Source organism: Rana temporaria, chromosome 5, assembly GCF_905171775.1.
Source record: "Rana temporaria chromosome 5, aRanTem1.1, whole genome shotgun sequence".
Lineage (NCBI taxonomy): Eukaryota > Metazoa > Chordata > Amphibia > Anura > Ranidae > Rana > Rana temporaria.
The window spans coordinates 266129705-266156471 of record NC_053493.1 but is presented as its reverse complement, the minus strand read 5'-3'; the positions used below and the strand labels follow the sequence as shown (position 1 = coordinate 266156471).

At 46.8% G+C, this 26767-nt stretch overlaps 1 protein-coding gene across 1 annotated transcript in view; it reads left to right on the top strand.

The window, feature by feature from the left end:
- Nucleotides 1–26767, top strand: part of LOC120940782 (cytidine monophosphate-N-acetylneuraminic acid hydroxylase-like) — a 241566-nt gene that overhangs the window by 180764 nt on the left and 34035 nt on the right. The window contains exon 9 of the mRNA XM_040353817.1: nt 10212–10347. Within this exon, the coding sequence (XP_040209751.1) occupies nt 10212–10347 (136 nt within the window). The remainder of the gene's footprint in view (nt 1–10211; nt 10348–26767) is intronic.

Sequence of the window (26767 nt, the reverse complement as noted above, 5' to 3'; positions counted from 1 at the left end):
CCGCCCGCCACCATCTTAGAAGGACTCACCAACTCCCCCAACCTGAACGCCCCAAAAAACGCCACAGAAAAACGGCTTTAAACAAACTAACCTCGTATCCCGACGAACATACCTCCCCCAGTTTACCATAGATAGCCTGAAGCACCGCGAACGATACCGGCCTCCGCGAATCCTTACGCGCATTACTTTTTATGATACCCTTTTACCGCCTGTTTCACCCAAAAACATTTTGTGTAGTCTTGCAGGCCCTGTAATTTAAAAAGGAATGCCAGACCCGCCAGCTTACGATCAATGGACGAAGCTGACCCCCCGTCCTCCATGTGCCTAGACACGAAGTACAATACCAACCACCCGACCTCAGCCCCCCCTCAGCTCAGCATCCGCCAGCTGTAAAAAGTTGAACCACTCCGCCCATACTCTCGAGTATGCCGCCCACGTTGCCCCACTCACAGACCGTTGGATCCAACGCGCGGCGAGTCCAATGCAATCTCCCATAGCCACGCCGGGCAAGGCACCCCGGTCTGCTCTGCCGAGGGAGCCAACTCCCTGAACCTGCCCCACTGGAAACGAGATAGAGAATCAGCGAGCGTGTTCTCAATCCCCGGTATGTGTACAGCGTACAGAAATTTTTTATACTGCAAACACCTTAGCACCAAATGTCTCAACAACCGGACCACCGGCAAATATGAAGCGGAGACCCGGTTGATGACCTGCACCACCCCCATGTTATCACAATTGAGTCTGATCTTCAAGTTGCGACACGCCTCACCCCAAATTTCCATCGCCAAGACTACTGGAAACAGTTCCGGTAGTACCAGGTTCCGGAGAAAACCTGCCTCCCTCCATGAATCCGGCCAAGGTTCAGCACTCCACTGCCCCTGAAAAAAGGCCCCGTATCCTGTCGACCCGGCCATGTCCGTGACCAGGTCCAAATCGAAATTACTGACAGGCCCTTCCATCCACAATGATCGCCCATTAAACATCTCTAAAAACGTGTGCCACACCCGTAGGTCCTCCTTCAGTTCCTTAGTCAGTCTAATGAAATGCTTTGGGGATTTCGCTCCCGCGGTGGCTGCCGACAGAACACCCGACCCATGGGGATGATCCTACACGCAAAGTTGAACTTACCCCCGGGTGTTCCAAGGCGGAACGCAAATTCTGCGCCAACGGGGGAACCTCCGCCAATGCACATGGTATGCAAAACCCCTCCGTAAAACCCGAAGCCAACAAACGCGCGGCCGCGACGTCTGGGTATCTATTTAGACAAGGTTGCATCCTTTTCACCTTCACCAGCGTCTCCCCCCCCTTGTTCGCAAAATCTCCTCCCCGCTTGCCCTTTTTAAAGCACTTGGACAGGGGTGATTGCCCCCACAACCCGAGCACTCGTGCTTAAAACGACAGGACCCTCCAAACTTGCAGGATCCCTTGTTAAATTGCCAGCAGACCCCCTATTTCTTTCCGGCCGACGGTCCAGAGGCTGCAGACCCCCCGGGTCTCCAAACTGGTTTGGCGCCTGCGGCGAAGACATAAGCCGCATCCACAGGCTAATGTCCTTGTGGTCCCATCTAAGGGAAGGTCGCACTGCCCTACGCTGCCGAAATTGCTCATCGTAACGCAGCCAACCTGTGCCACCATACCCCCCAATGCACTTCCCCGATCGCATATATGTAGCAAAACAACGCTGAGCAGTGCTCTGGATTCTTATCGCCGATGACACTGGCCAGAATTGCAAATGCTTGAAGCCAATTCCCAAACGTGCGAGGAATGAGGCGATATCGCCTCTTTTCCTCGTCCTCCTTTTTGGAATCATCAGGCTTGACCCTATCCAAATGTAATTTCTCAAGTGGGAGCAATGAAAAAATCTCCACGTACTCACCTTTTACGATTTTGTCCCTCACCTCCTGCTTCAAATGCGCATCTAAGGGGCCCTCAAAACAGACATAGACTTCACATTTTGCTGCATCCGCAATTCTAACAATATCAGATCTGTGCTGTCTGCCGGGGCCGCCCCTGCCCCACTGACGAGGGGGTCGACCACCAACGCCGCGGGAGCAGCTGCGTCCCCCCCACTCGCCCTAGCTCCCCCTACCCATGGGGCCACCTGTGGCAGCACCCCAAGACCCCCAGCAAAACGCTGTAACAGGTCCCGCAGGTCCCCAAGCAGGTCTTGAAGCTGGCCCGGTGCCCCCAGCGCGGTGAGTAGCACACCGGCAGCCGCGACCGCCGAGCGTGCGGCGTGGTCTCTTCCTGTGACCCCCCCGCCTGGTCCTCCACAAGGCCCCCCACGTTAGCCTCCAACCACTCGGGCCCCCGCTCCGCCGCCTTGGCCCTGAGCCTAGCCAAAAGCCTGTCTACCTGCGCCATTTTAGCTGATGGAAGGAGCAGTGACAAAAACTGCCTCCCTCGTGTGCTGTGCTCCTACAGCTCTGCCCACCCCTTAAATAGCGCCCCCGCCCCCTGCAAGGGAAAGCTTACAAGCAGCGCCACCCCCTTTTCTGAGCCAGCTCTCTTAACCCTTTGTGTTCCCAAACACCTGGTCATGCCAGCCCTGCGTTATGTTCTTTTTGTGTTTTACTGGCTTTTCTGGATGAAGGCTGGTCTCTCAGGAGGGCCTGGTGACTCGTTTGGAGGACACATCTATATCTAAACTTAAACATTAAAGCATTGAAAATATATAATGGGACTGGTGCCCAAATTCTGTTCTCATTTCACATTATAGCCATGGACTCAGCTCTGGGGTGAATGTAAGCTTGCTCCCTGCCTCTGGAGGTACCTCTTTGCTCCCAGTAGACCTGGGGGGGCACTACATACAAAACAATGATAACAACAAAAAATTACACGATCTGCCTGATTACTGTCTGAGGAGTGAGTGAGTTTGTATGCATCTGGCTGAAAATACCCTGTGCCTGACTGCTTGCTCCTTTAAGGGATCAGAACCTGGGACCAAATCAGGGGTCCAGTAAACTTTATTTACAGAAAGCGGTGAGAGGAGCAGTGCTTGGCCATATTTCACTACCGACAATAACAATAAAATATATCAAAGCACATTCTGCTTTGCACGCTCTGCAATAAATGAAGTGAGATGACATGACAGGCTCTCACGTTACTGAAATGAATTTGAGTTTTATTGTACTGCAACCCAGCCCAATGCAAGAGTCATTTGTTTACAGCCAAACCGTCCCATCACATGAAAATTCCATTGCACAATAAATGTTCTAACTGGGTGACTCGAGCACTCTCCCTCTGAAAAACCTATGATATAAGTACAAAAATCTCTAGATTATTAGAGCTGGAAAAAAAGTCATCAGCTACTAAATGAGAAGTTCTTGAGTGTAGTAAATTTCCAAGAAATAAAAGAATTCCAAGCCTAATAAGGAAAAGGGTTTTTTTTTTTTTTTACAAATACTCCATGTTGACACTAAAAAAAATATTGAAAATGTGAAGAAAATACAGAATCAGCCATGAAGCCAATTCTTGGATTTCAGAGGTCATGGACAGAGCCTGACTGCAAATTAAGACAAAAATATATAGTAATTAAAACGGAAAATTGAATTGAAATACTTACCGTAATTTTCCTTTCCTGACGAGCTCCATGTCAGAACAGCTGGGTGAGGCCCCACCCACCCCCACGTGATCATGACTTAACTATAATTAACTATAATTTTTTCACTTACCTCGGCCTCAGCATTTCGTAACTATTATGGGTTCTGTGCTGACATGGAGCTTGTCGGGAAAGGAAAATTACGTTAAGTATTTATATTCAATTTTCCGTTTTCCTGATGGCTCCATGTCAGCACAGCTGGGATTTAACTAGCCAAAACAAGGGAGGGACAATGCTACACACTCCACAACTCTGACTAAAACAGTAACAGAAGCCACGATGCCCCAGACAAACTCAATAGTCATTAAGCCATGAATATGACTATCTTGGTGTCCACATTTGAGACACGCGGCCTGCTGTCACTCTCAAGGTCTGGAGCCTTCTAGTGAGAGTGCCGTGATTCTCCTGGCACAGCCAGCCCTATAACCTGCAGGCCAAGGAGATGAGGTTACCAACCAAGAGATAATGATCTTGCTGGAAGCCATGAAATCATTATGTGTTCCACCTGAAAATGACAAACAGATGCACAGACTTCCTGATGGCAGGAGTCGCCTTGATTAAATATTTTAGAGCTTAGCCCACAACCGATTGGCTAACTTCTTGAATACTCCCTAAAGGGAACGTAGCAGGAAAAACCTCTTGTGTGATATGGACTCTGAAGGTCAGTTCAGGCACAAATTTGAGCATTGGCATGAGCACCATCCTGTCTGGGAAGTACGCGAGTATGGGTTCTCTAAACCCCAAGGACACCAATGCTGATGTCATAGCCACAAGTAAATCCGTTTCAGTGAGAGGCACCACAGGGTGATTGAAGGCATCTGATGAAATAATTAAGCGTTGGAAGCCCGCTGAATGCCGGTGAAGACAGAGATAGCCAAAATGCATGCCTATAGCATGCTTGCTCAAAGAACCAAGTTAAACCTCAGCTGTAGGCATTCGGAGCAGGCTTCTGAAGAGTCCAGCGTAAAATCTTGATCATCGAATATACTGGGCATATATGCCATGTTCCACTACAGGTATGCTTAGCGTTGTCTCGTAAGATTATTCAAATCTTCACAGAGAATTCGACATCCGTTAGCCTCTGCCTCTCCAGATCCCGGCCATCAGCCTGAGCCTGTCAGATGCCAGATGAATGGGACTGGAGAAGATTTGATCTACCAGGTAGAGGGAGTCACTCCTTGACACTTATCAGGATGAGTAGCCGGAACCAGAACTGCCACCTTCCTTTGCCACAGCCTAGCTGGAAGCTGAATATTCGAGGGAGCAGCAGAAAAGGCATAAGCGGCCTCGGCCTCGGCGATCCATTCTGTGGTCAGCATCTCCACTCCGAGAGCTTGTGGATCCTGTGCCCTGGAATGGAACTTCAGCAACTTAGTTCCGACTGGGAATGTAAGCGGTCTACCTCCGACAGAAGAAACACCAAGTTCTGTTGGTTCTCAGAAGACCCGTAGTAGCCTGGATCATTCATTGTCGTCCAGACTTGTCCTGGACAAGTAGTTTGCCTAAAGGTCCGACCGGGCACATAGGTCATAGCTCGTTGGGAGGATTGACTTGGGTGAATTCTAGAATTAGAGAAAACTTCAGAAGTGAGAGACTGAGCCTGGTTTCCAGATGTAGGCCACAGTCGTTGTGCTGTCCAACTTTCCCAGGACAGGTTTACCCTGGATGAGGTGACTGAAGGCTAAGAGCCTGAAAAGGTTGCCCTCAACTCCAGAACGGAGTCTTGGATCCTTGACACAAGGCCATTGGCCCCGAGCTCATCGTTCTTGAAGTAGGGCTCCCCTACACTGGCTGGTGTCTGACTGCAACACCAGGTCCTCTGTAGAGAATGACATTGCAGATGATTAGTTTCTTCAACCACAAGTTTCGGCCACTGGTCCAGAAACCCGGCTTGGACGGGAGTAAGAGTTAAACTGGGCCTACCTGAGCTGCTGGAGCGAGGCAATTTTTATGGCTCAATCCGAGACATGAAGGATGAAAGATCTCCACATATGGCCCAACAATGCTTGTCTTAGGGGACCACGTGTCAAATCACTAAAGCCGCACCTATGTCCACATAGGAACCACATAGTGCTCCTAGGGCATGTATGGGTGGCACGACCCCAAAATAACAGAAAGCATCTTGACATGGAAGTTTCACTGACGCCTTGGTTTATGCATTGGCTTCCATGTCTTTCCTGGACTTCCGGCCATAAAACGCAGAAGCCAAGCTCTCTGGTGTGAGAGTGAACGTGGAAAACTGACTCTTACGTTTTTGGTTTTATTTAATTTAGTAGACCTTCATCTTGCGGCAGGAAACCAAACTGGCCACCATTAAATTTAGGCTTGACCTTCTGCTATTAAGAAAAAGAAATGCAGTGCTAGCTTTTGTCCTTGAAGGTCACATCTTCTGACAGTAAGGTCATGTATATGGCCAATCCCACAAGGGACACATACTGACCAAAGGGGTGACCCCAACCCCTGGACCTCTATTCGTTCAAAAGGGCATAACTTTGACATCCTGCTGTGATGATATACTCCAATGTTGACGAAAAAAGCACTTCATCCATTCCACATCCAGCTGTCTTCTACTTCCAAAGCTTCACCTCTATATACGGGCATTTCACCAATTTTACCAATCTGGACACAGGTCACCCTCTTTTCCCTGTCTAGGAGAGACTGGAGAGAATTGATTGGCCTGAGAAGGCCCTGAAAGAAGGCTGGACATTGCCAAACAGACGGTCCCCGCACGAGACGAATCTAGGTCATTCTTTTATAGCGTCTTTGACCATCTGCTTAATTGTGACAACTGGTTAGGTGTCATCGTCATCTTTATTCTAGGTTGCTTGACCTAGGCAACATCCCTGCAGTCATATTCATCTGTTTCTCTTTGGAAGGATCTGAAGCGGACTGTTTGCTTGGAAGGCTTGGAGACTTCACAGGGTGAGTGGAAAACACTCTTTTAGAGTGTATTGACCACATGTTTAATGAATGCGACACCTGTTAGGTGTCGTCATCCTTATCCTTGGTTGCTTGAACAAAGCAGAATCTATGCAGTCATGTCCATCGGGAAGTTTGGAAAATGGCCTGCTTCATCTGGTATGGTTAGGCAGCTTCTCATTGTCAGAGCAGAAAAACCCTTTCACAGGGTGAGCCAAAAACACCCCTATAGAGTGTATTGGCAATGTGTTTATTGGATGTGAACCTTTTAGGGGTCACCCTCATCCCTGGCTGTTTAAGCCAGTGGGATCCATACTGTCATGCCCATTCAGAAATTCGGAAAACGGGCAGCTTCACCTGGTATGGATAGGCAGCTTCTCATTGTCAGAGCAGATAAACCTTTCACAGGGTGAGCCAAAAACATCCCTTTAGAGTGTATTGGCAATATGCTTATTGGATGTGAAACCTTTTAGGTATCATCCTCATCCCTGGCTGTTTAAGCCAGTGGGATACATACTGTCGTGCCCATCCGTGTATTCTTCTTATAGAGCCTGAGGAGGGATGTTTGCTTGGGAAAGCTATGAGGCTGCTCCTTCATGTTCATCCATGTCTTCTTATTGAAGGGCCTGAAGCATGTTCGCTCTGAGGTTTGTAAACACTAATAGATAACCTCTCCACAGGGTTTGCGTACCATTCAGCAAACCAACCCATAGCCCCGGATCACACTTGTGCGTTTTTTGACATGCGACCCGACCAGTCAAATAGCATGTAAAAATAGGCGGCAATCACACTGCCCTAATCGGTGCAACGCTGCACCAACTTCAAAAAGGCAGTTTTGTACTACCTTTGCGATTTTGGCCCACGACCCATATTGACATCTGCACAGAGACCTGCACAGATGTCTCTGAAAATTGCGACAGGAATCGAGACTGACCAGCGGGAGAAAAAAAACTGAATTGCACAGCCTCATTCCCGCAACCCAGTGCGACCCTGGACAAGGGAAAAAAAAGGTTAAATGGAGTAAATAGATTGCTTAGTAACAGACCTTGAGGGGTTGACCACAGCTAGAGCGAGACAGAAGCTTTCATATACAGCTCTGATCAACCAGATGGAGGTTAATAAGCTAAAAACTTAGTCCTGGAAGGAATTAGGACACAATGAAAAGTTTGTTCAGAAACAGCAAAAGGTATGAATTTGTAACAAAATTACAATCATCTCCTGCAGTGTACACAAACCAAGGGAATTGTAGACATCATAAACATGCTTCTCCATACACTTTATTTTTTTGAGGAACTCAAAGGGTCACATAGAAAAACAGGAGGATATCCCATATCTCAACAAGCCATGGCTGATTCCAGTAGACATCCCAGGTGACTCCTCTACCTTCTTTAGAAGTGCTGGTCTTTGGAGGGGTTTGGCATAATGGCATGACAGTAAAGCAAACGTGAGAAGCCACCAACAGATTATTGCCATGTGTGAACAAAGTGTTACTGTACGCAGTGGCGGCCCGTCCATAGGGACGCACGGGCGCCGCCCCCCCTCCCACAGTCACAAAAAAAAAAAAAAAAACGGGCCCTTTAAGAACTTTTATTCGGCTAAAATGTAATTTTTACGTTTTAGCCGCAGTTATGGCGGCCGTCTATAGAGGGCGCTGCAGCGCCACCCCCTCTCGCAAATAACACACATTCGTGCATAAATGCACAAATGTATGTTATTGTTGGTTGCCAGCGCTGCCTGGTCTATTCAGATAACCGGATGCGGGACGCCGGTTACCCGAATAGCGGCAGCTGGTTGGCTGAGGGGAACTGCCTATCAAAGCCAGCGGCTCTGATAGACTTTTCTCCGGCTCTTAGCTGTCTATACTCATTGTATAAGACAAACGGCCGTTTCAGCCAATCAGGTTCCCGGATTCTGGTTATCAGGAACCTGATTGGCTGAAGCTTCACCACAGCGGCAGAAGACACCGAGGGAGCACATGGAATCCTCAGGTAAGTGCTTTTTACAGGGAAAGGGGCACAGTGACATCATGGGGCACAGTGGTGACAAAGGGCACAGAGGTGACAATTGGCACAGTGGCATCATGGGGCACAGTGGTGACAAAGGGCACAGAGGTGACAATGGGCACAGTGGCATCATGGGGCACAGTGGTGAGTGACAATGGGCACAGTGGCATCATGGGGCACAGTGGTGACAATGGGCACAGTGGCATCATGGGGCACAGTGGTGACAATGGGCACAGTGGCATCATGGGGCACAGTGGTGACAATGGGCACAGTGGCATCATGGGGCACAGTGGTGACAATTAAAGGGCACAGTGGTGACAATTGGCACAGTGGCAACAGTTGAGGGGCACAGTGGCTGCGTTTGATGGCATGGCACAGTGGTGACAATTGATGGCACAGTGACTGCGTTTGATGGTATGGCACAGTGGTGACAATTGATGGCACAGTGGCTGCGTTTGATGGCATGGCACAGTGGTGACAATTGATGGCACAGTTGCTGTGTTGCATGGCACAGTGGTGACAATTGATGGCACAGTGGCTGCGTTTGATGGCATGGCACAGTGGTGACAATTGATGGCACAGTGGTTGCGTTTGATGGCATGGCACAGTGGTGACAATTGATGGCACAGTGGCTGCGTTTGATGGCATGGCACAGTGGTGACAATTGATGGCACAGTGGCTGCGTTTGATGGCATGGCACAGTGGTGACAATTGATGGCACAGTTGCTGTTTGATGGCATGGCACAGTGGTGACAATTGATGGCACAGTGGCTGCATTTGGTGGCATGGCACAGTGGCTGCGTTTTGATGGCACAGTGGCTGCATGTGATGGGCACAGTGAGGCTGCAATTTTTTTTTTTTTCGTTTGCGCCCCCCCAAAAATTTTGAGCACCAGCCGCCACTGTTGTGTACCTGTTATGCAGAGTACCCCCAGTGGAGGAGTTCCCCAGTAATGCAGCATACATTTGGATACAAAGCATTTAGCTCACCCAACCTCCGTCATCCGACCGTCGACACTGGCAAAGTAGGAAACAGGAAGGTTTTATTTAACAATTTAATTAGCATAATGGGAGGATAGAGAGACCAGTAAGGCAAAATATAAGCTGAATACATTTCAACTTTAAATTAAAGTGGTTGTAAACCCACTGTTAACACTTGCACCTACAGGTAGGCCTAGATTAAGGCTTACCTGTAGGTGCAAGAGACATCTCCTTAATCCACACGGTTAAGGAGATATTTTCACAGAAACTAGCACCGCTGTCAACGGCGCATGAGCGGTGCCGTTTTTGTGAATGGCATTAACGGGGTTAATGCTGTGTTTTCACGCATGTGCGGGAGTGACGCCATCGCCACTCCGGCAAATCACAGTGCCGGAGCAGCGAAAACAGGAACAAGGGGACATGGCGGCGGCGGTGGATGGGACTGAGGCGGACTTCGGGGGCTTCGATCTCAGGTAAGTGACACATAATGAGCTAGTATGCTATGCATACTAGCTCATTATGCCTTTCTCTTGCAGGTTATTTAAAAAAAAAATATCCGAGGGTTTACTTCCTCTTTAAAACACGTTACTTCTGTAATAGTATGTCCTCAGACTTTATGGCGTTTTCATTTTCTCAGTCTCATCTAATACTAATATAACGGATTCATGAAATATTAATTAAGCATGGTGTTCCCGTTCTTATCTGCAGAGGAATGGAAGGCACAGTTTATAAAAACAGAGAGAAAGAAACTGCTGCATTACAAAGCCCAACTTGTCAAGGACTTGAACCCTCGTATCTATTGCCCCTTTGCTGGGTACTTTGTGGAGGCCCATCCATCAGATAAGTATGTTTGACTTTATACATCAGGTGTTACTTGTTATTATCAGAGTGATTTAAAAATGTAATTAGGGAATTATTTCAGCTAAATTGATTATATCTTTGTTGAAATCTCAACATCATTTGCAATGTTTCAGTGAAATTAGCCTGAATTTTTTCTATTTACCTTTTATAAAATCTCCCCATGTTGCTCTGCAAGCCCTTTTGACGCTACCCAAGTCACGCCTGCCAACCGCTAAATAAATGGGGTACCGCGGCAAAGGATTTAATAGTGGCAAAATATGGGGTTGTTTGTTAATGGCAGGCAAAAAAAGTCAATCCTAGCAATAATGTGCAATGATAATATGTGAGCAAACAAATTGGTCATCGTGACAATACATTAAAATTGTAAATTTTTGTAAATATGCAGCTGTAATAATACACTGGCAATAAATGAGTTATTGCTGTGTAGTAAGAACAGAAAAAAACAGGTTGTGGTCTTCAGCAAAGGATTCCATACAGAAAATAGTAATAATGCAGTTTATTAAAGTGGTTGTTAACACATTGTAAGAACTTCATATAATCTTGTTTGTTTCCTAACGATAGGTGCTCTTGTGTCTGTGTTCTATAAAAAAAAATGCTGATTATACCTCGATTCATAACGCCGCTCACTCGACTAGCTGTCTCTCTCCTCTCCCCGTTTGACAGATGCAGCGGGTGGGCGCTGATGTCAGTCAGGAGGGGAGAAGGAGAGAGTTGGCCAGTCACGTGAGCGCTGAGTGGTGCTCTGAAATTAGGTATAATCTGCATTTAATAAAACACAGGAGCACCTATTGTTTGGAAACAATGAGGTTTATATATGATATAAAATGTTTTTTCAACAGCAGGAGGGGAGGGAGCGGGGAGAGGAAGACATGAGAGCTGTAGAGGACAGAGGCACGTAAACTGACCACGGTGTCAGGGCTCAGCAGCCATGATACACGGTGGTCACTTTACAAAGGGGAGGGGCGAAACTGGCAGGATCAGCCATGTATTTCAGGTGATAAAGGGGACCAAATTACACAGCACAAGCATCATTTAAATTAGGCGCGTTCCCGCGCCGAACGTTCTGCGCATGCTCCGTGTTAAAATTTTCCGTCGTGCTTTGCGCGAAATTACGGCGCCCCAAGGTTTTTTTTTGAACGGCGACGTGCGTTACGGCGTTTCGTATTCCCGGACGTCTTACGCAAAAAAAAAAAATTTGAAATTCGACGCGGGAACGACGGCCATACTTTAACATGGCTGTTCTAAAGATAAGCCATGTTAAAGCAGGCGTAACTTTGCGACGGGAAAAAACGACTAGCGACGACGTACGAGATTGCGATGAACGCGCGTATCTTCGTGGATCGCCGTAACTAGTCATTTGCATATTCTACGCCGACCGCAATGGAATCGCCACCTAGCGGCTGGCCTAGAATTGCATCCTAAGATCCGACGGTGTAAGTCAATTACAACTGTCGGATCTTAGGGCTATCTATGCGTAACTGATTCTATGAATCAGCCGCATAGTTAGGACGGGCGGATCACAGAGATACGACGGCGTATCAGGAGATACGCCATCGTATCTCTTTTGTGAATCTGGCCCTAAGTGTTAAAATATACCTAAAACAATAAGGTTATATAAATAACAAAGTGTAACAATGTATCTAAAAAAAATATTGTGCTCAAAAATGTATACAGCTTAGTTCACAAACAATGTGTCCATAATAATTCATAAAACCAAATAAACAAAAATCAAGTTCTTAAAGCAGAACTCCACACAAAAGGGAAAGTTCTGCATTAACCTCCCTGGCGGTTTGATTCTTTCAGAAAAAAGATGCTGAAAGCGGTACCATTATTTGCAAGGAAATTTGGTGTTTTATATTGTAGGCCTGTAATTTTTAGAAATAACTCACTTAAATCTGACCAAACAAGATTCTAATAGGCATCCCGGGTATGACATTTTTTTAAAAACAAAATTATAAATTATAATATAATAAATAATTATAAATAATTATAACAAATAATAATATAATTATAATAAAAATTATTCAATAATGTAATCAAATCAAAATCACTGAAATTTGCTCAGTTGCAGAATTGTCGCTGTCATTATTTTTTTTTTTTTTATGACGAATTTCCCCACAAATCGCTATCGCACAATTCTGCAAGTGATTATAATTTATTATCGCTGTTTTTTATCTGATCTAAAACTATTTTTGACATAAAGGGACACTTTTGGTTGCTATGGACAATCTACAGTTTGCAGGGAGAAAGAAATATTATATAAAATAACATGCAGGACACTGGGCAGACCACTAGGGACAAGGGGTGTGTGTTTTTTTTTTTACATACAGTACTGTAATCTATAAGATTACAGTATACTGTATGTAATGTGTTTGTTTACTTTTTTTAATTTGGCGCCGTTCTCCGTCCCCGTGCGTCGTAACGTCGCATGGCAAGGAGATCGGCGGCACAGGAGGACGCTGTGTGAATCGAGCGAGGTCCCGCTCGCTCACACAGCGCGGTGGCATCGCTGGATCCAGGGACAAGGTAAGTAAACAGTGCCTGTGGATCCAGCGAGGCAAGCCCGAGTCTGACTCGGGGTTACCGCTCGCAGCAGGAAAATCTAACCCCGAGTCAGACTCCGGAATACCGCCAGGCAGGTTAAGCACTTACCCCCCCCCCAACCTGCCACATTTGGCAAGTAATTTATTTTGGGGGGACGCTAGTTTTGACAGGTACATGTTACCACTTCTGCTCAATTCGAAGTTCTCCTCTCCCCTCCTCTCCCCTCCCGGGCCCTCTCTCCTCTCCTGTCTGTTTGTGTATGTCGGGGGTTGTTACTGCTGGCTTTGGGCAGCGTGAAATGCTGGGAAATCATAGTCCAGCCTGAATAATGTGTCCGGGGTTCAGGCAGTTTGAAACCCGGACACATGATTTCAAACCCGAACTGTCTGGGTGAATCCCGGACAGGTGGCAACCCTACGACGATATACATCGGGATTAGCTGACAGGCACACCATAAGTGAACTGGAGACAAGCTCTGCGCTCTTGGATGATACACTGTGTCTCATCTTGCTTAATGTGAGTGGCATTCTGTGTTGGTTTTATCAATACATTTTACACTATGTACTACACTATTGGGCTTCTTTCCTCTGCATCCCTCTCAGGGCGAAGGTGATTGTCCAGTATAGAGGACCCACCATCCACCACAGAGTACTGATTCTTAGATTAATGGGAGGAGGAACCTTAAAATAATCAGAGAGCAGCCACCAGCTATCAATGCAAAGACCTACAGAGGATTTTCGAAATTATTTATTTTTCCCACGCTGTTGCCTTACAGCAGTAAGGGGAGAGGCCTCTTCACATATAGGTGTCATGGCATGGAATGAAGAGACACCTGTTACTTACTTCATAGTTTGCACTCACCACTAGAGTTGAGCGGACACCTGGATGTTCGAGTTCGGACCCGAACCCGGACTTTGAAAAAAAAGTTCGGGTTCGGGACCAAACCCGAACCCGGACTTTGACCCGAACCCGAACTCCATTGAAGTCAATGGGGACCCGGACTTTTGACTACAAACATGTCTCTAAAAAACTAAGGGAAAGGGCTGGAGGGCTGCAAATGGCAGCAAAATGTCGGGAAGAGCATGGCAAGTACTCTTGAAATAAATGTGGATATGGAAATAACTTAAAATAACATAAAAAAAATAAAAATAAAAAATATAATGATTTTGACCTTGGAGGACGAGGTCCATACAGTTTTGTTCAAAATTATTCAACCCCCAATGCTGTAAAGGGTTTTAGGGAATTTAGTGTACATTTGTAATTGCTTTCAGAATGCAATCCTACAAGGACCTCATAAAGAACCATATGCAACTAATATGACATCAATTGGTTTTGTAATACAGTAGTAAATGCAAAATTCAAGGCAAAGGGCACTGTTGAAACGCTACCTGGTCGTGGCAGGAAGAAGATGCTGACTTCGACTGCTGTGCGCTACCTGAAGCATAGAGTGGAGAAAAGTCCCCGTGTGACTGCTGAGGAACTGAGAAAATATTTGTCAGATGTGGGTACTGAAGTTTCTGCTCAGACAATACGGCGCACACTGCGTAATGAATGCCAGAACTCCCAGGCGCACCCCCTTGCTGTCTCCAAAGAATAAGAAGAGTCGACTGCAGTATGCCAAAAGTCATGTGGGCAAACCACACAAGTTTTGAGATTGTGTTCTGTGGACTGATGAAACAAAATTAGAACTGTTTGGGCCCATGGATCAACGCTATGTTTGGAGGAGGAAGAACAAGGCCTATGATGAAAAGAACACCTTGCCTACTGTGAAGCAGGATCAATCATGCTTTGGGGCTGTTTTGCTTCTGCAGGTACAGGGAAGCTTCAGCGTGTGCAAGGTACCATGAATTCTCTTCAGTACCAGGAGATATTGGATGACAATGTGATGCAGTCCGTCACAAACCTGAGGCTTGGGAGACGTTGGACCTTTCAACAGGACAATGATCCCAAGCATACCTCCAAGTCCACTAGAGCATGGTTGCAGATTAAAGGCTGGAACATTTTGGAGTGGCCATCGCAGTCACCAGACTGAAATCCGATTGAGAACCTCTGGTGGGACTTAAAGAAAGCAGTTGCAGTGCGCAAGCCTAAGAATGTGACTGAAGGTGGAAGCGGCGGTGGAGGAGGAGGAGGAGGAGGTAGCCAACACAGCAGGTTTTGGTTTTTAATTGATTTATTTTGTAAATTAGGGTAAACCCCAAAAGAGTGAGACAGATCTAGGGTTGCTACCTCATCCCTTTAAACCTGAACACAGAGTAATTACACAGGTTCTGGGGCTAATTTAATGTCGATAAGGCACCAAGTGAGTTTAATTAGCAGCACCGTAATCAGCCAGAGAACCTGTGTAATTAATATGTTTTTGCTTTGAAAGGGATGAGATGGCAACCCTAGAAAGCTCAGAAAAAAACAATGGCTGGGTAAGGCCGGCCCGGTGTCTATTCTGCACAAGGTACGGACAACTCCTCTGGGATCCATGCCTGGTTCATTTTAATGAACGTGAGCTTGTCCACATTGGCTCTGGACAGGCGGCTGTGCTTGTCTGTGATAACGCCCCCTGCCGTGCTAAATACACGTTCAGACAATACACTGGCCGCAGGGCAGGCCAGCACCTCCAAGGCATAAAGGGCAAGCTCAGGCCATGTGCCCAATTTGGAGACCCAGAAGTTTAAGGGGGCATAGCCGTCATTCAGTACGTGTAGGGGTGTGCTCACATACTGCTCCACCATGTTGCTGAAATGCTGCCTCCTGCTAAAACGTTCCATATCAGCTGGTGGTGCTGTTTGTTGTGGCGTGCTGACAAAGCTTTTCCACATTTCAGCCATGCTAACCCTGCCTTCTGAGGTGCTGGCGGTGCCCCTGCTGCGTTGGCGACCTCTTCCTCCTCCTCTGCCTTCGCCTTCTGCTTCCACTGTGCCCCCGCTGCCAGGTGGGAATTTCACCAGCAGCGCGTCTAACAGCGTGCGCTTGTACTCGCGCATCTTGCGTTCACGCTCCAGTGAGGGGATTAAGGACGGTACATTGTCCTTGTAACGGGGATCCAGCAGCGTGGCCACCCAGTTATCAGCACCTGTCATAATGTGCGAAACACGCCGGTCGTTGCGGAGACACTGTAGCATGTAATTGCTCATGTGTGCCAGGCTGGCCAGAGGCAACGAAAAGCTGTCCTCTGTGGGAGGTGTATCATCTGTGTCCTCTGTATCCCCCCAGCCACGCACCAGTAATGGCTATGAGCTGGTCTGGATGCCATCCTGCTGTGAACATGGTTCCTCCTCCTCCTCCATGTCTTCCTCCTCCTCCTCCTCCACCGCGTCATCCTCCAGAACTGTGCCCTTGCTAGACAATTGTGTACCTGGCCTTTGTTGGTGCACGAACCCACCCTCGGAGCCACTTGTGAATGACTGCCCTGAAAGCCTTGCAAATGATCCCGATTCCTCCTCCTCCTCCTGTGCCACATCCTCTTCCATCATCGCCCGTAGCGTTTTTTCAAGGAGGCATAGAACTAGGATAGTCACGCTGAGAGCGGCGTCATTGGCACTGGCCATGTTGGTGGAGTACTCAAAACAGCGCAACAAGGCACACAGGTCTTGCATGGAGGCCCAGTTATTGGTGGTAAAGTGGTTCCGCTCCGCAGAGCGACTCACGCGTGCGTGCTGCAGCTGGAACTCCACTATCGCCTGCTGCTGCTCGCACAGTCTGGCCAGCATGTGCAAGGTGGAGTTCCACCTTGTGGGCACATCACATATGAGGCGGTGAGCGGGAAGGCCGAAGTTACGCTGCAGCGCTGCCAGGCGAGCAGCAGCAGGGTGGGAACGCCGAAAGTGCGCACAGACGGCCCGCACTTTCTGCAGCAGCTGTGGCATATCGGGGTAAGTTCTCAGGAAACTCTGCACCACCAAATTCAGCACATGCGCCAGGCAAGAGATGTGCGTCAAACCGGCTAGGCCCAAAGATTTTGCCCGTTACCGCACACCACCAGGCCCGGCTTGAGGCTCACTGACGCCAACCACTCATCGGTCTGTTGTTCCATGTCCCTCCACAACTCCTGCGCAGTGTGTGGTTTTTCCCCCAAACAGGAAAGTTTTAAAACTGCCTGCTGGCGTTTACCCATGGCTGTGCTGAAGTTGGTGGTGAATTTGTTACGCTGACTGGATGAGGAGGCGGTAGAGGATGAGGAAGCGGAGTAGAAGGAGTTAGGAACAGGAGGCAAACTGAAGCGCCCTGCAATCCTCGGTGGTGGAAGGACATGCGCCAAACTGCTATCCGCCTCAGGCCCAGCCGCCACTGCATTTACCCAGTGTGCTGTTAGGGAGATATAACGTCCCTGACTGTGCTTACTGGTCCACGTATCCATAGTTAGGTGGACCTTGGCACAGATGGCGTTGCGCAGTGCACACCTGATTTTGTCCTCCACTTGGTTGTGCAGGGAAGGGATGGCTCGCCTGGAAAAGTAGTGGCGGCTGGGCACGACGTACTGTGGGACATGCCATCAGGCTTTTAAAACTCTGCGTCTCCACCAGACGGAATGACAGCATTTCAAAGGCCAGTAATTTTGAAATGCTGGCATTCAGGGCCAGGGATCGCGGGTGGGTAGAGGGGTACTTCCTCTTACGCTCCAGTGTTTGGGAGATGGAGAGCTGAATGCTTCCATGGGACATTGTGGAGATGTTTGGTGACCCAGGTGGTAGTGTTGCTTGCCGGTCCTCTAATTGAGGAGTGGCAGGTGGCACTGTCACTACGGAGGTGGATGAAGAGGCAGAGAGGCCCGAGACTGATGCAGAAGAGGAAGCAGGAGGAGCCAGAGACCTTTCTTGGTTTTTGAGGTGTCTAATCCACTGCAGCTCGTGCTTTGCACTTAGATGCCTGGTCATGCAGGTTGTGCTCAGGTTGAGAACGTTTATGCCTCGCTTCAGGCTCTGATTGCACAACGTGCAAACCACGCGTGTCTTGTCATCAGCACATTGTGTGAAGAACTGCCACGCTAGGGAACTCCTTGGACCTGGCTTTGGTGTGCTTGATCCCTTGCTGCGTTGGGCAGTAGCAGGCGTACTGTCTAGGGGACGGACGCTCTGCTTTCGCACCCTGCTCCCTCTTCTGCTGTGCTGGTGGCTCTGTGCGACCACCGCCTCTTCCTCCGAACTACACAGGTCATCTGCATGAGGTTGATTCCATGTCGGGTCAAGGACCTCATCGTCCTGCACATCATCTTCCACCCAGTCTTCAACACTGCCCTCCTTGTCGGTCTGCACAATTGCAAAAGCACCAGCGACGCGGGAACGTGGCCATCCTATAGCATTGGCTGCGCCTGCTATTAGGATGTGTAACGTTACGCGAAACCCGACGTACGCAAATTACGTAATTTGCGTACGCAGGGCCCGCGCAAGTTTGTGAATCGGTGTTAGTATGCAATTTGCATACTATACACAGATCACAATGGGAGCGCCCCCTAGCGGTTTTCGCTAGAATGCAGCCTAAAATCTGCGTGGCATAAGAGCCTTATGCCGCGCAGATTTTAGGCTGCAGTCGGCGTAGCGATGTTCCTGAATCAGGAGCATTCGCTACGCCCGGAGCAAGTGAGCAATTGTGCCATGTAACCTATGGTTACACGGGCGCAATTGCTTCTTGAATCTGGCCCACTGTCAGCAACCCAATCTACTACCGCCTGTTCTGCTCCTGGCCTCAACATTCGTAGAGCTGGATTAGGCCCAACCAAATACCGCTGCAGGCTCTGTCGGCTACTCGCACCTGAGAAAGGTGTTTCACTTGTGCTTGTAGCTGGCACAGATCGACCACGTCCTCTCCCTGTAACAGGAGCTCCACCAGCAGCACTACGACCGCGGCCACGTCCCTTATTTGACGTTTTCCTCATATTTCTCAAATTTTGGGTCTTGCCCTAATTTTGAAAAAAAATTTAAATACAAAAATAGTGTAATATGGTGAAATAGGCAGAGATTCACCTGAATATTTCTCTACCTATAGCAAGAAGCAGGAACCCAGCCCTAAACAATGTACTGGCGGAGTGCTGGTGAAATGGGCAGAGATTCACCTATATATTTCTCAAATTTAGGGTCTTGCCCTAATTTTGACAAATTTTAAATACAAAAATAGTGTAAGCTGGTGAAATAGGCAGAGATTCACCTATATATTTCTCTACCTATAGCAATAAGCAGGAAGTCAGCCCTAAACAATGTACTGCACAGACAGTATATCACGGGGGACAGGTGGAGTGCTGGTGAAATGGGCAGAGATTCACCTATATATTTCTCCACCTATAGCAAGAAGCAGGAACCCAGCCCTAAACAATGTACTGCACAGACAGTATATCACAGGGGACAGGTGCAGTGGTGTTGAAATATTCAGAGTCACCTATAGATTGCTGACTGCCCATATAGGAAAATATCTGGAACCTGTCCCTGAACTATGTACTTGACATAAAAACACAGTATATCACAGGTGAACAGGTGGTGGCAGGTGCAGAGCTGTTGAAATATTCAGAGTCACCTATAGATTGCTGACTGCCCCTATAGGAAAATATCTGGAACCTGTCCCTGAACTATGTACTTGACAAAAAACACAGTATTTCACAGGTGAACAGGTGGTGGCAGGTGCAGTTCTGTTGAAATATTCAGAGTCACCTATAGATTGCTGACTGCCCCTATAGGAAAATATCTGGAACCTGTCCCTGAACTATGTACTTGACAAAAAAACACAGTATATCACAGGTGTACAGGTGGTGGCAGGTGCAGTGCTGTTGAAATATTCAGAGTCACCTATAGAATGCCGACTGCCCCTATAGGAAAATATCTGGAACCTGTCTCTGAACTATGTACTTGACAGAAAAACACAGTATATCACAGGTGAACAGGTGGTGGCAGGTGCAGTGCTGTTGAAATATTCAGTCACCTATAGAATGTTGACTGCCCCTATAGGAAAATATCTGGAACCTGTCCCTGAACTATGTACTTGACAGAAAAACACAGTATATCACAGGTGGTGGCAGGTGCAGTGCTGTTGAAATATTCAGAGTCACCTATAGATTGCTGACTGCCCCTATAGGAAAATATCTGGAACCTGTCCCTGAACTATGCACTTGACAGAAAAACACAGTATATCACAGGTGGTGGCAGGTGCAGTGCTGTTGAAATATTCAGAGTCACCTATAGATTGCTGACTGCCCCTATAGGAAAATATCTGGAACCTGTCCCTGAACTATGTACTTGACAGAAAAACACAGTATATCACAGGTGAACAGGTGGTGGCAGGTGCAGTGCTGTTGAAATATTCAGAGTCGGGGGGCGTGGCCAGCAGCCGGAGCGGATGGCTGTGTGAGAGGAGAGCTCCGTCCACAGAACCTCCATCCAGCGACATCCAGAGCTTAAACCAGCCAGTTTTTTTCTACCTGACCTCCGCAGACGTCCCAGGGGGAGAAGGAGCAACGATGGGGAAGCGGAAGCAAGATAGGAAGCCCAGAAAGCTTACAGACTTCTACCCCGCAGCGAGCACACCTAGGCCGCAAGATGGCGCCGGGGCCTCGGCCTCGCAGCGCGGCTCCGACGGCGGCGGACGCCAGCATAGCCCATCGCACCTGACGAGCGGTTCTCCATCCCAGCGAACAGGGGGGGGAAGCGGGGGCTCCACGCCGACCCCGTCCCCACTGAACAGCCCGCAGAAATCTGCTTTGAGGAGATCGGAGGAACACAGATATGCAGGTGAGCAAGATGACACCTGCAACTCCCAAAACAGCACAAGAGATTTTGTGGAACAGATCCACGAGTTCCCTACTTCTGGGGTCCCGCTTAGTGACACAGTTATGAAGGACATGCTGGTAACCCTTAGGGGGTCTATGCATAGAGACATGATGCAGTGTGTATCGCAGCTGAAGCATGAGGTGTCAGCCATTGGAGACAGGATAAGCCACGTGGAGGATAAAATGGGAGATTTTACCATAGCTCACAATGACTTGGTAGAGGCACATTATGAGGCAGAGGGGGATATCCAGGCCATGCGTGAAAAATTGGCGGACTTGGAAGATAGGTCCAGAAGGAACAATATAAAATTGCGGGGGGTAGAGGAGTCAGTACCACCATCAGACCTAAGGCAATATGTGCAAGAATTCATAGCGGCCATTTTGCCTGATGCCCCTGGAACTGAGATCATTGTAGACAGAGCACACCGCCTCCCCAAACCTAAATTTCTGCCTGAGAAAGTCCCCAGGGATGTCATTGCCCGCATTCATTTTTTCCATATTAAAGATGATTTAATGCGCTTTGCGAGGAAAAACCATCCCCTCCCTGCTCCATACTCGGACATTTCAATCTATTCGGATTTATCACAATTCACCATGATGGCACGCAAAAATTTGACCTCCATTACTAAGATCCTGCAAAATAACAAGATCACATACTCATGGGGCTTCCCCACTAAGCTGCTGATCACAAGAGATAACCGCACCTTTGCTATAAGAAATATTGATGAGGGACTGGAACTAGCCAAAAAATAGAACCTTCTTCCAGCAGAAGCTCCTACTTCTCTTCCCAAAACCACACATGCTCGGCTATCCCCTGACTGGAGCACCACTTGAAATGCATTGTATTTTAGCATTGAATGCTTTCTTCTTCCACACCTCACCCGAGGCTGGTTTAAGATGACAACTGTAGTCATCTTTTTTTTTTCTCCCTATGTTTGGTTCTGTTGGGAGCTCATACCCCCCCATGAGAAATGCGAGGGACACTCGCACTCTGTGAAAGTCTTCACATTTTTATGTGTTGTTTGACATTTTTGCTCTTTTATTTTTTTGTTTGGTCTGTTTTTCTCTCCCCCCCTTCTCTCTTTTTTCTATTCAACATATTGCCTGAAGAATATGATACCATACCTGCCTGCTACGCAATTCTCCTACTTCGTATGTATCCAGCCGTTCGCATTAATGTTGAGATATGGACACCCATCTCCACCTCGATAGCACCATCTACAGGTAACTTTTTAGTACTACACATGGAAGAACTATTTATCAGCAGCAATGAAAAATCTAGACTTACACCTTTAATATGTCTTTGTCTATAGTATCCATGAACGTGCATGGGCTAAATAGTCCGTATAAACGAAGTGCTATGTGGAGGGAGGCTATCAAACTTAAAGGGGAAATTCTATGTGCACAGGAAACCCACTTTATGACTGCAAAACAACCGAAATGCACCCACAGGGCCTTCCCTCACATCTTTCAGGCAACAGCAGCAGTTAAAAAAAGGGGAGTGTTAATTGCAATTAAGCAATCTATTACTTTCCAGCTACATGAAGTGTTTACAGACCCGAATGGCAGGTATATCATCCTGATATGCGAATTAAACAACTCCACATATACCTTGGTGAACGTATATGCCCCTAACCGCAGACCCCTCTCTTTTCTCAAATCACTGTTAAAAAAAGTTGATAAAATCAAGAAGGGCTCTCTGTTGGTATGCGGAGACTTTAATTGCATTGTTGATAAGCACTTGGACAGCTCTGGCACGAAGCCCTCTTCTAGAAAAGAACTGCAACCGTTACTATCAGAGCACAACCTTTATGACCCTTGGAGATGCCTCAACTCGACAGAAAGAGACTATACCTATTTTTCTTCCCCTCACCGCATATACTCTAGGATTGATCTCATCCTCACGGATTTACCGCTTTTACATAAAGCACAATTAGCCAAAATCCACTCCATTACGTGGTCAGACCACGCCCCGATCTCTTTAGTAGTACAGAATAACTCTCAAGTTCCCCCCACGTACCTTTGGAGAAACAATACTGAACTTCTAACTAATCCTTCTATTATTTCCTCTCTTGATTCTCAATTATCTGAATTTTTTGAATTTAATGATACTGATGGTATAGATGTTTCTATGTTATGGTGCTCACATAAGGCCTTTAGCAGGGGACTGCTTATCCAAGCGGCAGCTCGGGAGAAAAAACGTAGGGGGGCAGTGCTGAACAGCCTCCTCAGGGACCTAAAATCCTTAGAGGACCTTCATAAGTCGACCCCTTCCCCTGCAATAGAATCTGACCTATTAGAATGTAGACAGAAAGTACGCTTAACCCTCTTATCTGGCCACCAAAATTGCTTAAAGAGACTCAAGGCTCAATTTTATGTACACGGTAATAAAGCGGGTAAACTTTTGGCTAGTTATATATCTAGGCGACAACAGAAATCCAACCTGACTTCCATCAGGGACCCCCACACCAACATACTTGAACATCACCCCAATAAAATAGCCAACTCTTTCATGAAATATTACCGTGACCTGTATAATCTCCACTTAGACAGCGACACCCCACAACCGACTCCTTACTCCATTGACTCCTTCCTATCTACAGTGTCACTACCTTCACTGACGGAAGAAGACTTAGCCATGTTAAATTCGCAATTCTCCCAAAAAGAAATTCTGGACACCATCAATTCCCTCCCAAAAAATAAATCCCCAGGGGAGGATGGCTTTTCATCCGAATATTATAGAGCATTTTCCCACCTACTTGTCCCATATATGGAGAGGTTGTTCAGCAAGGTCTCATCCCTAGCCTCCTTCCCAGAGGAAATGTTACAAGCTGTAATCGTGACTCTGCCCAAACCGGGGAAGAAGCCGGACTCACCCCAGAATTTTAGGCCCATCTCCCTCCTTAACACGGATCTCAAGATCTACGCCAAAATCCTGGCCAACAGGTTAGCTAAAATAACTCCCTCCTTGGTCAAAGCGGACCAGGTGGGCTTTGTCAAGGGAAGACAGGCTCCTGACGGCACTAGGAGGCTGTTTAACCTACTTCACATAGCTGAAAGCAAAAAAATCCCCGCAGCTATTCTAGCACTCGACGCCGAAAAGGCTTTTGATAGGGTCCACTGGGGATACCTTCGTGCTACGCTGCAAAAATTTGGCCTTCAGGGACATATCCTATCGGCAATACTAGCCTTATATTCCAACCCATCGGCGAAAGTTTTCACCTCAACTGCTCTTTCAGATAAGTTTTACATTACGAACGGTACCCGCCAGGGGTGCCCTCTATCCCCTATCATCTTTACCCTTATGATGGAGCCCCTGGCGGAAGCCATTAGGACTGATGACTCGATTTCGGGTTTTAAGATAGGGAAAACCACCCACAAAATCGGTCTTTTTGCCGATGACGTAGTTTTAACTCTTACCGACCCGGCTTCTTCCCTGGAGGGCGTATTTGACATATTGACAAGGTATAGCAATGTCTCATATTATAAGTTGAATGTAGTAAAGTCATGCCTGTTGCCTGTAAATCTATCACAGAGACAAATATCTTTCCTGAAAGGTAGATACAAATTCCAATGGATGTCCAAGGCGATCTCCTATCTGGGTGTCCGTTTAGCCTTTCCATCCTCGTATACATATGAGGCAAACTTCCCTAGCTTAATCCACACAGTGAGGAACGATCTACAGCACATTGCCTCTTACGAACTATCGTGGTTAGGGAAGATTGCCGCACTAAAAATGGTGGTACTCCCAAAACTGATCTACTACTTTCGTACTATCCCTGTATGTCTTCCTGAATCTTTCTTTGCACTTATAGACAAACTCTTTAGACAGTTTATATGGAACCGGAAAATGGCTAAGATCCCTTATGTAACAATACAGAAACATAGAAAAAATGGCGGGGCAGGATTCCCAAATGTGAGAAACTATTACAAAGCGGCGATACTAGACCAGAGTAAAGCCTGGTTTGACCAACAGTCTCCCAAACTTTGGGTACACATAGAGAGATCAGTAGTATCTAATAGAGATCTTCCATCCCTCCTTATAGCAAACCTGATCGAAGCTCCTTTAATTTGTCCTAAGCTCCCCTCTATTGAGGCGACGCTTTCTGCTTGGAAAAAACTCCATCTCACAGCCCCCCGGGAGTCTTTACAACACTGTCCCTTGTCTAGTCTACAGGTGTACGAATACCTGATTCCCAACGTTAGAGTAGATCAGTGGCTAAAAAAAGGAATACTCACTTACGAGGACTTGCTAGCAAGGGATCCAGATACACATCAGTTCTCTAAAACACAGATTCATTACTTTCGCTCTAGTTATCCAGATAAGACTTTTTCTTTACATAATGAAGTATGGGAATACCTCAGGTCTAATCACGGGAAGCCTAAAGGTTTGTCTTGGTTTTATAACTTACTACAAAACAATTCTAGATTTAGCAAATCTTCCCACATGTTGAACTGGGAAAGGGATCTGGGCTCTGTCCATTCCATAGAAGAATGGAAAAGGGCAATAGCCAATTGTTATAAAGTCTCTCATTGCTCCAACCACTGGGATCTAATGTTAAAGACGCTCCACAGGTCTTACCTGACTCCGGTGAGGATGTCTCTGATATTTTCCTCAGAGACCAGTGAATGCTGGAGATTATGCGGAGCAAGAGGGAATATATTACATATTCTCTGGGAGTGCAAATCCATTCGCAGTTTTTGGCGTGAAGTTTTTAAACTGATCTCTTCAATAACAGGATTTTTTCTTAAACCTTCCCCTCAATTAGCGCTACTCTTTCTCAACATCCAGACTATCCCTACACAACTTAGAAGCATCATAAGCCATGTTATCATTGCAGCAAGGCTTACGATCACTTCTAAATGGAGGTCCACCTTAGTTCCTAATATCAGTGAAGTTATCCAACGGGTGCAGGAACAGTACTCATATGAAAAGCATTTTGCGGCCCAATCACATTCAATAGCAAAATTTCGTGACCATTGGGATCCATGGACATCTAAATTTCAGATTAACTAGGCAATTAGGTATAAAGTTTACTGATTTGCTGACACATATATGCTGGCAGGCAGGCAAAACGATCACTAGCTATTTACTCTAGTATCACTCTTGAGGCAATCTCTTTTCTCTTCTTCCTCTCCCTCTTTCTACTTCCCTTAGTAGTCTTCCTTTTTCCCTATTCTCCTCCTTTTCTCTTCCTTCCCCCTCATTCTTTGTTTGTTTTCCCTTTGTACCCCTTTGATTTGTTGATTATAACCCTGGTTCATTTCTCGGGTGCTATATTTATAAGCAACCTACATTCTGGGTTAATATCCATTACCATACTACGTGTGGTATAATTTAGATCACCGGATAAGTGTTATGGTGGTAAGATCTATAGTAATCTTGGGGGTCATGCCACCTCCCAACTTGGGAATGTCCAGAGGGGAGGTAACGCCCACATTTAGCGGTAGGGCGTGCTTCCTCATTTACTTATTACTCCTTGGAGACAGGCGTGACCCTACGGGCAATATCTTAATGCTAAGTTTCTCGTTTTGTATTATCTCCTCTACTAATTCTACGCAAATATCCGTTGGTTCTGCATTGACGAATGTTGAAAAACTGTATACGTCTGTATAGAGAATTGCAATTTTGTATTGTCACTCTTTTTTATGAACCAATAAAAACTAATTGAAAAGAAATATTCAGAGTCACCTATAGAATGCTGACTGCCCCTATAGGAAAATATCTGGAACCTGTCCCTGAACTATGTACTTGACAAAAAACACAGTATATCACAGGTGGTGGCAGGTGCAGTGCTGTTGAAATATTCAGAGTCACCTATAGATTGCCGACTGCCCCTATAGCTGAACAAAATTCCTAAACTATATGAAGCACAGCAGATGTCACAGGAATAAAGAGTGCTTGTTGAGATTTCTGGAGCAGGATACACCTAACACTGTCCCTAAGCAGCAACAGCAGCCTTTCCCTATCATAAGTGAAGCACAGTGATACCATAAGATGATGCAGATATCAAATAAATAAAGTGTGCTTCTTGAGATTTATGGATCACGATACACCTAACACTGGGGTAGATTCAGTAAGCAATTGCATCTGCGTATCCATAGATACGCAGCG